Here is a 14711-nt window from a genome sequence, read left to right as displayed (position 1 = left end):
TGCAGCAGAGCTAACTGGGTCTTCCTTTTCTGTGGCGGTCCTCATGAGAACCAGTTTCATCATAGCACTTGATGGTTTTTGCGACTGCACTTGAAGAAACTTTCAAGTCCTTGACATTTTCCAGATCGACTGACCTTCATGTCTTAAAGTAATGATGGACTGCCATTTCTCTTTGCTTATTTGAGCTGTTCTTGCCATAATATGGACTTGGTCTTTTACCAAATAGGGCTATCTTCTGTATACCACCCCTACCTTTTCTGATAGTCTCAAACGCATTAAGAAGGAAAGAAATTCCACAAATGAACTTTTAACAAGGCACACCTGTTAATTGAAATGCATTCCAGGTGATTACCTCATGAAGCTGGTTGAGATAATGGCAAGAGTGTGCAAAGCTGTCATCAAGGCAAAGGGTGGCTACTTTGAAGAATCTAAATCTAAAATATATTTGATTTAATAATTTTTGGATTACTACATGATTCCTTCTGTGTTATTTCATAGTTTTGATGTATTCACTATTATTCTACAATGTAGAAAATAGTACAAATAAAGAAAAACCCTTGAATGAGTAGGTGTGTCCAAACCTTTGACTGGTATATAAGCCTTTAATACATTAGCCATAGTTAATTTGTTTTAGAAATGTCAATCTGTGAGAAACTGCAAACAGGCACTATAAAAATGGGCTCCCGAGTGGCACAGCGGTCAAAGGCAATGCATCTCAGTGCTAGAGGCATCACTACAGACCCTGGTTCGATTCCAGGCTGAATCACAACCGGCCGTGATTGGGAGTCTCATAGGGTGGCGCACAATTGGCTGTCGTCCGGATTTGGCAGGTGTAGGCTGTCATTGTAAATAACAATTTGTTCTTAACTGACTTGCCTAGTTAAATAAATGTTACTTAAAATAAAATAAAATAAAAATGTAATTACAAAGTCGTCACAATGTAATGGGACCCAACACTCAAAACTACATATCCCACATTCACCAAGTTGTTTTTGTCTGTGATGAAAAAAAGGAAGCATGGGCTTGTAGTTTAATTTTGTTATTTACACTTGTCCCTCTTCGATTAAACAACAACATATCCCACAATGCCTTTCGAAACGACGTGCATAAAGTGGTCCGTCACGGGTTGCAACTTGTTCTCTCCGGGGGCTTGTGTCCAGTTAACTGTACACTAGTTGTGGTCAGTTATGTTTCTTGCAGGCACAGGAAATGGGTGCTGCGGGGCTGGCCAGAGGTCAGGATCTAGTAATGGGTCCTGCAATCCGCGAAAGTTTAGCGAGAAGATAGCACTCCTCACCCAGCGACAAGCTGAGGACACCGCAGCCTTCCAGGAGGTTATGATGGACATCACTTCCACCAGGGTGAGTCAAGAGGACAGGCCTACGAACTTCGTGTTGATAAAACAGGAGACGCTATAAAGCTGTCAAAAATATTCAAACGTCAGTGATGTTGACCACACGACAGTCAGAGCACTTTGTTTTCACTTTTCAGAGGCGCAATAACTTCCAGGCCATATCAAGCATCGCGTTCAATTTTGCACTATAGAGACTTTCACTGCAAATACACCGGTTGACAAATCTGTTTAATCCAAAGTGTCGATATAATTTAACTTCAAAACACTCCTACTGTAATATAACCTTTAAACATGATATGTGCGTTATATTGATTTATACAACATTTATGCTTATAACACCTGTTGATTTGCCATACAGATGCATGGAGTGCAGGCTGCCCACAACCTGCAAGGCTAGAATTACAAATTGCACTCTTTGGGTAGAATGCGTAATGTGCAGTGGTGTAAAGTACTTAAGAAATACTTGCAAGTACTACTTAAGTCGTTTTTTGGGGTATCTGTACTTTACTATTTATATTTTTTACAACTTTTACTTCACTACATTCCTAAAGAAAATGATGTACTTTTTACTCCATACATTTTCCCTGACACCCAAAAGTAGTTGTTACATTTTGAATGCTTAGCAGGACAGAAAAATTGTCTAATTCCCACACTTAAAAAGAGAACATCCTGGTCATCCCTGCTGCCTCTGATCTGACGGACTCACTAAATACATGCTTTGTGTGTAAATTATGTGTAGGTATAGGAGAGTGCCCTTGGCTATCTGTAAACAAAAAAAATGCAAGAACACGATGAGGTCAGGTTTGCTTAATATAAGGAATTTGAAATTATTTATACTTGTACTTTTACTTTTGATACTTACGTATATTTAAAACCAAATACTTTTAGATTTTTACTCAAGTAGTATTTTACTGGGTGACTTTCACTTGAGTCATTTTCTATTAAGGTATCTTTACTTTTACTCAAGAATGACAATTGGGTACTTTTTCCACCACTGGTAATGTGAATATGTTAACACTTATGGGCTATGCCCCCACGTTGCTATTTATGGGGGTGTCTATTAGGCTAGGGGTTGCCCTGATTTGTTATTGTGCCCATAGGAAATATAAATACTATTCTATTTTTATGTGAGTGTCGCGTCCCACTACGCAGTTGGAGTGCTACAACCTCACAGTGCAGTGAGTGTATTAAGTAGTGAAAAATATGATACTTTATGTTATCGTTTTGGAATCTAATTGCCTTCTGTGTATTTGACTCCAGCTTTTTGCCAGGGGTGTAGGGCTGTCCCTGACGGGGGAAAAAAATTGTTATTGTATTAGACCTAAGTAAGTTATGGTATTAAGACTTAACAGGATGTGCTATTTGGCCTACAGCTCGATGGTGTTCTCAACACCAATATGTGTTGGTGTAACTTTGCTGTTATGCACATAACAGCAATATAACTTTGCTGTTATGCACATAGCAACATGGTTGAGGAAAACAGCGCACTGATGTTTCAGAACTGCAGACAGTGACCACTATACAACGTGGGAGAAAGCGCATTTGTTATAAACTAATATTTGTATTAGTGTTGCACCATTCTTCTTGTATAACCATATACAATTACAGTAGCATGTCTTATTGATGGACTGTGCCATCCCCATGGCCTCCACAATGGATTAGTCCACTCAGACAGGCGCAAATCAAACAGGTGTCTTGTACACCATGCAATTATAATCATTTTTGTTGTTGTTACTGCTCGACTAAAGAAGTCTCAATCGACCAACAGCCTATCGACCAAACAATCGACCAGTCGACTAAATGGGGTCAGCCCTACAGGGGTGTAATAAATATGTTTGAAACGTGATAGACATACAGTATGTGTAAAGTGCACAAGTTTGAGTTTCCCTATTCTGCATTATAGAGCGCACCGTCCTTCTTATAGCTCGACTACATTGCATCTCAATCTTCAATGTTGTGAACACAATACAGTATCCTATTGATTAAGTCTCTGGTGTCGCGTGAAATGAGGTGCAGCCCCATGCTCTGGCTTGAACCTGAGGAGCCAAGACCTCATGGAACCTGTTTTATGGTAGCTCTTTGACCTCTTACATAGCCCACACTTCTCATATCATTAATACCCGAATTCAAAGGCTCTCAAGTCATGTTACCGAACCACCATGCAACACTTTCCTTAAAATACACTGGCTGTAGGAGATGGTACCCAGCTAAACTCATGGTTTATTACACATGGGCTTTTAAAGTATGCAGGGGTCTTTCTCCTGCAGTATCTGATTCCCATGTTCATGCCAAGGGTTGGCAGTCAGAGGGTATTCTTTCCGAGATCGAGCCGACAGTCGCCTTGACTCACTCTTATAGTGTCACTATATACGGAATATACTTTGTCTGAGTTTTACATTCACCAATAATTCCATTATACAAGTGAGACTATTATAGAACTGACTGTAAATGCCATTTTGTTTTTTCTGATAATCAACTAAATTAAACTAGTTGTTGTCTTTGTTCACTCCTTCTTTATCCCCCCACTCTTTCTGCGTCTCAGATTCAGGTCCAGAGAGCGCGCCAGGCTAGAAGCCTGGGCACCTATTATGGAGGCTCCCTTCCCAATGTCAACCAGATTGGGAGAAGCACTTCAGATGCACAGGTGAGAGTTATTACTAACATATGACTTATAAACTAATTAGCTACTACTTATAACTACATTTATATTTATACGCCTAATACATACAGGCTATAGCAATGGTTATATGATGCAGCTACTGAAAGTCAAATGAACTGTTTATCTGTCTGACTCTGTTAGGGTCAGCTCCCCTGTAGTCCAGACAATGGCTGGCCCACAAGACTTCACCAATGGCAGAGTGGGTACAAGGAGAGGGGCGGCTCAGTTTTCCGGTCAGGCCAAACAGGAGACATGTATCCTTTATGCTCAGTCAAAGGGCAGCCAGTGATGGGTCCCTTAAAGTGAAGTGAGGTCACTGCTAGTGTAACGTCTGTATTGCTTAGTGGCTCCCATGCCTTAAAGTTAATACATAGGGGGGGGGGGGGGGGGGGGGGGGGGGGGGGGGGGCTAAAGCACAAACATATGGCTTAGGAAAAGGGTTTCTAATGGTAAATGCTAATGTTAGCCATTTGCAACTGTAGTAGAGTAAGCACACAAAAATGAAGTTTTTCCTCCATGCTCCCCAGATATCTGAAGTGCATGGAGGATGATCATAACAGTGAATGTAAAGCAATAGTTCACCACAATATTGCAATAATGTGTTGAGATATAGCTTTACATCCACAGTAGCCTTCTTCCTATTGTCTGTATGGTAAGATGACCAAACAACTATTGTTTGTAAAAGCGTGCAGGGTCAAATGCCACACTACTGTCTAAGGTTAAAGGACCAGTGCAGTCAAAAAAGTAATTTCCCCGTATACTGCATTCGGTAAGTATTCAGACCCCTTCACTTTTCCCACATTTTGTTATGTTATTGCCACTCCTATTTGCTACATCTTCAATTTAAGCCTACTAGAGACCGTGTGCCCTCAGGCCTGGAGGGAAGCTAAAGCCATTCCGCTACCCAAGAATAGTAAAGCCCCCTTTACTGGCTCAAATAGCCCACCAATCAGCCTGTTACCAACCCTTAGTAAACTTCTGGAAAAAATGGTGTTTGACCAGATACAATGCTATTTTACAGTAAACAAATTGACAACAGAATTTCAGCATGCTTATAGGGAAGGACACTCAACAAGCACATCACTTACACAAATGACTGATGATTGGCTGAGAGAAATTGATGATAAAATGATTGTGGGGGCTGTCCTGTTAGAATTCAATACAGCTTTTGACATTATTGATCATAGTCTGCTGCTGGAAAAATGTATGTGTTATGGCTTTACACCCCCTGCTATAATGTGGATAAAGAGTTACTTGTCTAACAGAACACAGAGGGTGTTCTTTAATGGAAGCCTATCAAATATAATCCAGTTAGAATCAGGAATTCCCCAGGGTAACTGTTTAGGCCTCTTGCTTTTTTCAATTTTACTAACGACATGCCACTGACTTTGAGTAAAGCCAGAGTTTCTATGTATGCAGATGACTCAACACTACACACGTCAGCTACTACAGCGACTGAAATGACTGCAACACTCAACATAGAGCTGCAGTTAGTTTCAGAGTGGGTGGCAAGGAATAAGTTAGCCCTAAATATTTTTTAAACTAAAAGCATTGTATTTGGAACAAAACACTCACTAAACCCTAAACCTTAACTAAATCTTGTAATAAATAATGGAAATTGAGCAAGTTTTGATGACTAATATGCTTGGAGTAACATTAGATTGTAAACTGTCATGGTCAAAACATATTGATGCAGTAGTAGCTAAGATGGGGAGAATTCTGTCTATAATAAAGCGATGCTCTGCCTTCTTAACAACACTATCAGCAAGGCAGGTCCTACAGGCCCTAGTTTTGTCGCACCTGGACTACTGTTCAGTCGTGTGGTCAGGTGCCACAAAGAAGAACTTTGGAAAATTGCAATTGGCTCAGAACAGGGCAGCACGGCTGGCCCTTGGATGTACACAGAGAGCTATTATTAATAATATGCATGTCAATCTCTCCTGGCTGAAAGTGGAGGAGAGATTGACTTCATCACTACTTTTATTTATAAGAGGTAGAGGTATTGACATGTTGAATGCACCGAGCTGTCTGTCTAAACTACTGGCACACAGCTCAGACACCCATGCATACCCCACAAGACATGCCACAAGAGGTCTCTTCACAGTCCCCAAGTCCAGAACAGACTATGGGAGGGACACAGTACTACATAGAGTCATGACTACATGGAACTCTATTCCACATCAAGTAACTAACGCAAGCAGTAAAATTAGAAAAAACGGATAAAAAAAAAACACCCTATGGAACAGCGGGGACTGTGAAGCAACACAAACATTGGCACAGACACATGCATACACACACACACACACAGATGTAGTACTGTAGATATGTGGTAGTGGTGGAGTAGGGGCCTGAAGGCACACAGTGTATTGTGAAATCTGTGAATGTATTGTAATGTTTTAAAATTGTATAAACTGACTTAATTTTGCTGGACCCCAGGAAGAGTAGCTGCTGCTTTGGCATCAGCTAATGGGGATCCATAATAAATATAAATACAGCCTTGTTCTAAAATTTATTAAATATTTTTATTTTTAATAAACACAGTTGACAGTGAGAGGATGTTTCTTTTTTTGCTGAGTTTATATATATATACGTCCTCTCACTGTCAATTGCGTTTATTTTCAGCTAATTTAACATGTGTAAATATTTGTATGAACATAACAAGATTCAACAACTGAGACATAAACTGAACAAGTTCCACAGACATGTGACTAACAGAAATGGAATCATGTGGAATAAAGGGGGGGTCAAAATCAAAAGTAACAGTCAGTATCTGGCGTGGCCACCAGCTGCATTAAGTACTGCAGTGCATCTCCTCATGGACTGCACCAGATTTGCCAGTTCTTGCTGTGAGATGTTACCCCACTCTTCCACCAAGGCACCTGCAAGTTCTCTGACATTTCTGGGGGGAATGGCCCTCCGATCCAACAGGTCCCAGACGTGCTCAATGGGATTGAGATCCGGGCTCTTCGCCGGCCATGGCAGAACACTGTCATTCCTGTCTTGCAGGAAATCACACAGAGAACGAGCAGTATGGCTGGTGGCATTGTCATGCTGGAGGGTCATGTCAGGATGAGCCTGCAGGAAGGGTACCACATGAGGGAGGAGGATGTCTCCCCTGTAACGCACAGCGTTGAGATTGCCTGCAATGACAACAAGCTCAGTCCGATGATGCTGTGACACACCACCCCAGACCATGACGGACCCTCCACCTCCAAATGGATCCCGCTCCAGAGTACAGGCCTCGGTGTAACGCTCATTCCTTCGACAATAAACGCGAATGCAACCATCACCCCTGGTGAGACAAAACCGCGACTCGTCAGTGAAGAGCACTTTTTGCGAGTCCTGTCTGGTCCAGCGACGGTGGGTTTGTGCCCATAGACGACGTTGTTGCCGGTGATGTCTGATGAGGACCTACCTTACAACAGGCCTACAAGCCCTCAGTCCAGCCTCTCTCAGCCTTTTGCAGACAGTCTGAGCACTGATGGAGGAATTGTGCATTCCTGGTGTAACTCGGGCAGTTGTTGTTGCCATCCTGTACCTGCCCCGCAGGTGTGATGTTCGGATGTACCGATCCTGTGCAGGTGTTGTTACACGTGGTCTGCACGTCCTGTCTCCCTGTAGCGCTGTCTTAGGCGTCTCACAGTACGGTCATTGCAATTTATTGCCCTGGCCACATCTGCAGTCCTCATGCCTCCTTCCAGCATGCTTAAGGCATGTTCACGCAGATGAGCAGGGCATCTTTCTTTTGGTGTTTTTCAGAGTCAGTAGAAAGGCCTCTTTAGTGTCCTAAGTTTTCATAACTGTGACCTTAATTGCCTACCATCTGTAAGCTGTTAGTGTCTTAATGACCGTTCCACAGGTGCATGTTCATTAATTGTTTATGGTTCATTGAACAAGCATGGGAAACAGTGTTTAAACCCTTTACAATGAAGATCTGTGAAGTTATTTGGATTTTTACTAATTATCTTTGAAAGACAGGGTTCTGAAAAAGGGACGTTTCTTTTTTTGCTGAATTTATAAATTGAAATTATACAGTGAAATAAATGATGATGTTAGTGTAAGAGTTTGAAAAGACATGCTGATGTTCCAAACCTCTCTGCCAATAACAGCTAGTTTTCAGGTTTCCCCTCACCACTCAAACCATTCCTAAACAGTCCTATTAGAATTCTTGCTTTAGAAATTTCTGTTTGCTAAGAAGCTATTTTTGTTACTTTCTGACCATTTTAATTGAAAACAATCTTAGTAAGGTACTTAATTGTTACCTTAATTGTTAATTTTTTCACTTTTTTAAATTAAACCTTTATTTAACTAGGCAAGTCAGTTAAAAACAAATTCTTATTTACAATGACGGCCTACCCCGGCCAAACCCGGACGATGCTGGGCCAATTGTGCGCCACCCTATGGGACTTCCAATCACGGCCGGATGTGATTCCGCCTGGATTCGAACCAGGGACTGTAGTGATGCAGTGCCTTAGACCACTGCGCCACTTGGGAGCCCTTTAACTGTTGATCCACTTAAGTAGCAGATAAAGGGGATTAATCACGTACACACTGTACAGTGAAGAAATGCCCCGTCAACTTTGTGTACCATTGTTTGCCAACAGTCGGCCTATGCCTAGGTTTTCCAAGGGCACTCTGTGTAGCCTTAACACTCCCTCACAGATTGACAACTCTCCTTACCGCTCTGTTCACCCGTCTCCACAACTTGAACCCAGCTGGAGAAGGTAAGGGTCGGCGCAATCGAAAATGATACATTTTGTAAACTTAATAATAAACATCCTAATACATATTTTGACTGATTCTGTCACCCAAAAAGGAACTGGTCTATCAGCGCTCCAGTGGACAAAAGCCACTTGATGCACCCTCCCTTAACAGCACTTAATAGGTGAGTAATGTACCCATCGTGTTTCTCTAATGTTCTTCTACACTCTTGCTTTCCCCTCTGAAATGTGTGCTCTCCTCCCCAGAACTAACTCAGACTCGGCCCTGCACACCAGTGTGAGGAACACCCACGCAGGGGACCAGCAGGCTTTAATCTCACAGAACAGGCACAATGGTAAGTCCACAATGCCAGTTGTATTGATTTAGTCATTGTATTGTGTTCAGTGTTTCAGTATTATTCCTTAGGTAATACTTGAAAATGCCTCTCGAAAGTGAGTTTTCTTTCCTATATCATGTATTAATCTATTAGATTTTTGCACCTGATGGTTTCCTCTCTGTCACCTCAGGTTTTCCATATCCAGTGCCTCCAATTGAGGAGAATGTCCTTGAAGAGGGAAAACCATTAAGGAATACCAAAAAGGTATTATTTCTTGCCAATGTAACCATCCACAATGCTTCATATTTCCTATACAAATGGGTTCAGTATTGCACAATGTGCTCTAGTGGATGGATGACTATTTTTCTCATTGATGTATCCTTGCTAATTGTTTGTCTCATCTTAGCTTCCTGCACTTCCCACTGGAGTCAAATCGCATAACGTCCCTGGTATAAAGTATGTTCTGCTTTTCCAAATGAATATTGTCTAAAAGAACGGCAAACCCTGTGCCCTGACTGAACCACCTCCCTTTCTCCTATCCTTCTCTCTTGCTGTTTCTCCAGCATCCTGTCCTCGCCAGATCAGCAGTTCAGGGCTCTCAATGTCCCTTCCGCTCTCAATGCAAGTGGCTCCTTGCCCGACCTCTCCAGCCTGCACCTCCCCTCCCCACAGCCAGTAGGCGTGGACTCACACAAACCCACTACCTGCAGCACTGGCCACCTACCTGGAACTCCTGCTCACCTTGAAGCCAGGGATGATGAATTTCCCGTGCCAGGTGTGTTTGTCTGTGTGCTAAGTTCTTAGTGTATGTTGGTGCCAGTTTAGGTAGGTTCATATGGTGATGGTGTCCATGTCTTTCCTTGTGTTCTCAGGTTTGTCGTTGTCTCTCCAAGGCTCGTACAGTAACCCATTGCTCCAGTCGTCCCACAGCAACCCCAATATTCAATCCTCTCTCCGCAGCCACTCCCTTTCCAGCTCTCTAAACTCCACCTCCTTGAACTTGTCACTCAGCAACTCTTCCCTGCAGTCATCCCCTAGCAACCGATCCCTCCAGTCCTTCCTCAGCAGCTCTTCCCTAAGCGGCCTATCCCTGCAATCCGCAACTAGCCACTGTAGCTACAGCAGTGGGATTGGCGGATCTCGCTCTTGCTCCTCCTCTTCCCTATCCTGCTCCCCACGTCCAACTAGCCAGACGCAGGTGCCTTCGTTAAGAAGGCGGACTCCCCTCAGCCCACTGGTCGTTCCCACTGGTGGAGAGTCTCGCTGGCTCCAATCTAAACAGTTTTCACCTGTTGGGTCTCCAAAGTTATCTTCTATAACTCAGGTATATCAAACAAACTGGAATTGAAGTGATGTCGTTGTTTTCGTTAATAAGATGATTTCATAGAACTCCATATTAAGAAATTGTTTGATGTATTGCTCTTATTTCAATTCCAAGGGAGTTCTCCTGAACACCAACCAATTAACAAAGGAGTCAAGGCCACCAGGGTATCCTCACTGCCAACCTCATCCCGAGGGTACTCCAGCAGCTCAGCAGCATTCTCTAACAGAGGGGCAGCAGCAAACCAGCCAGGAACCGAAAAAAACACCACCACACCAAGAGAAATCCAGACAACAACAACAAGACCAACAACACCCACAGCTACAGCTCCCACAGACACACAATCTCCAACAACTGCAATATCACCATCGACAACAGTACCAACACCCAAATCAACTATATCAATGCCAGATTCAGCATGTCCAGACAGAAAGTCAGGACCTGGACATAAAACAGCAATCTCAAAGAGGGTCAAACCATTGTGAGAACCCACAGCAACAACACCTACATCAATCACAAGAGGAACAGCATCAAAGACAACAGCAAAAACAACAGAAACAAGTGTACCAAAACCTTCCACAGCACCAGCTAGAGAAGCAAAGGCAACAATACCAGCAACACCCACACCAGCAGTACCCACATCAGCAACATTATCAACAACAAGCGTACCAAAGACAACCTCAGCAAAACCGAGCACTTCGACAAGATGAGCTGCTACAGCAGCAACATCAGCTCCAGCAGGTTCAACTCTACCAACAGCAGCAGCAGAAAAATGGCAACCAGCAGCAGCAGCAACAGCAGCATGTGCAACATCAGTGGAATCTCCAGTGTGCATACCCGCCAGCTCAGAGCCTTGACTTGAATGGGCAGAACATGTCAAACCCACAAAAAGTACCAACGATGCAGATGACTCGTAAGCATCAGACCCAAGCCCAGGGAAGGAGCTGGGCACATCAGAAGGTGCAAGGTCAGAAGGACCAGATTGAGTCGACCAAAATCTTCTCACAGATGAACTCCTTAATGGATAACAATCCAGGCCTTTACAATGTGAGAATATCCCCATCTGTTGCATATTGTGTATGTCTATTTTCACGAGTGTCAGTGTGTACAGTTTAGGATATGTTTAGGCTTTGCTTAGGGACAGTTTAGGTTATGTTTAGGATGAATAAGAGGCCATTTGATGTTTGGTCTGTCAGAAAGATATGGTATTGTAGGGCTGCACAATATAGGCAAAAAAATCTAATAATGATTTTTTTTTTATATTAAAAATCCTGCGATTTGACATGCGATTATAGATCAACACATGGGTGAACTGTTGGAATAGAATGTAGAAGCAAAGTGGAAAGCAGCATCGTTCTTGTTTGGAACAATCGGTTGACTGCATTTGACCTAACAGAACCGCATGCAAATTTACAGATGTAGGATCTTACTTTGATCACCCTGTTGCAGGAGATTTTAAACTTGTAGTGTATTTGAGGTTTAAAAAGGCTTCTAAATTTAGTCATTTCCAATTTGAAATTTCAGACTTGATTTTCCCTTACGAAGAATGTATCAACCCCTATAGAAATGTCCATTAATTATAATTCACATTTCCTGTTGCTGCAGGATTATTTTCCTGCTGTAGCAAACTGGCTCAAATGAAGATCCTACATCTGTATAGTGAATCTAAGAGAGAAGAGGAACTGTGCTGCTTGAGTGACAGGGGGTGGGTTTCTTGTGTGTGGGAAGCAGCCGTAAGAGGAAAAAAACAAGTAAACTATTAAACGGATGTTACACGCGACTGAGATGCGTTTCAAAATATTGTAATGCGATATGGATATTGCACATGTCAATATTTCAATGTGAATTCGATCAATTGTGCAGCCCTATTAAATGGTACTCACTCCCTTTCTGCTCTCTCAGGACACTTTCATACTGAATCATTTACAGCAGGAGTCCTACATGGGCCTACACCTCACACCACGCCAGACTCAGGCACTCTCCCAGCAGGTAGTCTAAGACCTAAAACTGTAAATAATCTAACAGTATTGAAAGGACAACTCTATTTTACCTGTTGATTCACTCACTGTGCATAGTTTCAATCTAATTCTCTAATCTTGTCTGGTTGTCCACACCTCTGCCCAGCTGGGACAGCTCAGTAAGGAGCCTCTCTGGGGAGATTCTGGGCCTCAGTCTGTGGATGGGAAAGATGAAGGGGTTTACTGTGGGAACCAGGGTCCTCAGATGTCCGTCCACTGCCAGAACCAAACCAGTGCGGACTGCCATAACATCCTTATGACAGGTAGGGCCCACTCTCTCCCCCCTCTTGCACTTTTTTAATTGCTTGCAGCAGTTAGAGATAGTTTTTGGGGAAGTATTACCTTATTTTCGACTTACAATTGTCTGGATGAAACGACAGCGACCTGTGTAAGTCCATTTGTTGGTTATTCAATACCAACTAATGGACTTAAACTGTCTGGATGAAACTACACCCTAAGTAAATAATAACCCCTGAAATGTTAGACCTGGTAATTGAAACAAACATTTGTTGCGCCACAATTGTAACCATTTTAAAGCAAATCTTGTCTATATATATATATAAAAAGGGCAAAGATTCAATCCGATGGCGGCTTTTAAAAGCTATTTCTGGTGGAGCTGTCATGTGCAGCTTTTACTGTGAATGGGATATCTGAACGGGAGCATTGACTTTAAAAGTCACAATGCCTATAACCCGCAATCGGATTGAATACCAGCCTCACTCTTTCGCTCTTATCCACTTTGTCTTTGTTTCCCACTTAACAGACAAAGCAGCCTATGAGGATTTCTCTGGTGTTCTGCCCATGCTGGGATTTGATGTAGACTCCGATGTAGACTCCTTCACCCTGCATAACCCCCTTCAGATCGATCCCCTAGACCTGGAGGAGCTTAACATGCTGGCAGATGGAGACATGGTCGAGGACACTGTGAAAGGACACTGCTCTAACCTACTTAGGTGACCGGGGTAGTTGGATGTATCCAGGAACACTACTTTCAACTAAAATGGCTGTCTTGGTATCGTCTGATGGCAGCAATGTCAGTTGTAGTTGGCTGTAGTGTATCTATCTGTCCCGGGATCTCTCACTGCTGGACATAATTTGATTGGACATTAATGTTATCTTACAGCATCCTCATGTGATTGGCCAGGTCATGGGATTTAACAAGCATGTAACTATACATCGACTGCCTCACATGAGACTAGTTAGCTGACTGCACTTTTTCTTAGTTGTCATTTAATGCTTGCCTGCAATGGAAAAATGCACCCCAAGAGCTGGCATCCCCTGCACCTTAGTTTAAATGTATGTGAATAATGAGATCAGATTTGTAAAACATTTATATTTGTATTGATATGGATTTTTGTAATACAATGATGTACATTCTAATATGAATGGTGTGTCTTTTCACCCTCTAGTAGCGATGAAAAGTAAAACAAACAAAAAAACAAATCTTAAACTATATTGTGGCCAAGAAACCAGTTATTTACATGTCCTTGTTGCCTTTTTAAACATCTTATGACATTTCTGTAATGACATTGTGTACCATTGTTTAAAAAGAAAAATAAATGAGCAGGAAATAACTTGCCAGTACATTTCTTTAAGAAAAAGACAATTATGGACAGACCATTACATTACCATTGAAAGGGAGCGTTTCCTCAAAATACAAATTATTATGACCTGTGTATTAGATGCTTGCATAATAATATTTCAGGTACTGGTGTTTTTGCATTAAATTTAGCATTTAGTCCTAAAATTAAGGTAACACATTGTTGCCTAATAGACAAATACAGGTAAATACTCAAGGCCATTTATTCTCTTGTACTGTGATTACAACCTGAATATGACTATGAAGCTTGTTTTAAATTAATTCCAAAGGAGAACTATAACAATCAACACGGCCCTAAAGTAGTAACATTAATTACAATATTATAAAACATTTTGTAATCCCACACCGATTTCTAACTTCATTGACATTAAATCAAACCCAAAACATTTGACAATTATCGCATTTCAGTTCACTTTGGGTAGCACATGGACCCAAACTAGGCTTCCCCTTACCCCAACCAATAACTAACATCCAAGGGGTTTGGAAAGAAAGCAACAAACCTTGTTTCTTTAAGGTTCTTCTCTTGAGATTTATTTTCCTTTCACTGCTCCAGGTATAGGTCTCCTTCAGGCGCAGATCTTGGATTATTTAAGTTTGACCAATTCCTAAATCATTACAGTACAAACCGACCTCAGATCAGTGTTACGAGAAAAAAAGGCCCTACTCCCTTTTAACTCTTCTGTCATCAGATATATGCTTGGACCCATGTCAGGTCAGTATA

At 42.0% G+C, this 14711-nt stretch overlaps 1 protein-coding gene across 1 annotated transcript; it reads left to right on the top strand.

Moving 5' to 3' along the window:
* Positions 1-1107: 1107 nt before the first annotated feature.
* LOC111954837 (CREB-regulated transcription coactivator 2) lies at positions 1108-13944 on the top strand. Its single transcript, XM_070436140.1, has 14 exons — positions 1108-1361; positions 3897-3998; positions 4155-4267; positions 8618-8737; positions 8830-8898; positions 8981-9069; positions 9242-9315; positions 9458-9507; positions 9615-9826; positions 9924-10375; positions 10490-11419; positions 12275-12361; positions 12497-12653; positions 13154-13944. Exons 1-14 carry the CDS (start codon positions 1188-1190, stop codon positions 13345-13347), a joined length of 2823 nt encoding a protein of 940 aa, XP_070292241.1. The 5' UTR covers positions 1108-1187; the 3' UTR covers positions 13348-13944.
* The last annotated feature ends 767 nt before the right edge of the window (positions 13945-14711 follow it).

The sequence above is a fragment of the Salvelinus sp. IW2-2015 genome, linkage group LG30 (assembly GCF_002910315.2).
Source record: "Salvelinus sp. IW2-2015 linkage group LG30, ASM291031v2, whole genome shotgun sequence".
NCBI lineage: Eukaryota > Metazoa > Chordata > Actinopteri > Salmoniformes > Salmonidae > Salvelinus > Salvelinus sp. IW2-2015.
This window is presented reverse-complemented; position numbering and strand designations above follow the sequence as displayed.

What these genes read in the sequence shown, in the direction of transcription:
- LOC111954837 (XM_070436140.1), top strand. Translation starts at nt 1,188, where the DNA reads ATGTTTCTTGCAGGCACAGGAAATGGGTGCTGCGGGGCTGGCCAGAGG. An exon ending in CTCACAGAACAGGCACAATG is followed by an intron (nt 9,070 to 9,241) that starts GTAAGTCCACAA and finishes CTGTCACCTCAG; the next exon opens with GTTTTCCATATCCAGTGCCT. An exon ending in TGATGAATTTCCCGTGCCAG is followed by an intron (nt 9,827 to 9,923) that starts GTGTGTTTGTCT and finishes TTGTGTTCTCAG; the next exon opens with GTTTGTCGTTGTCTCTCCAA.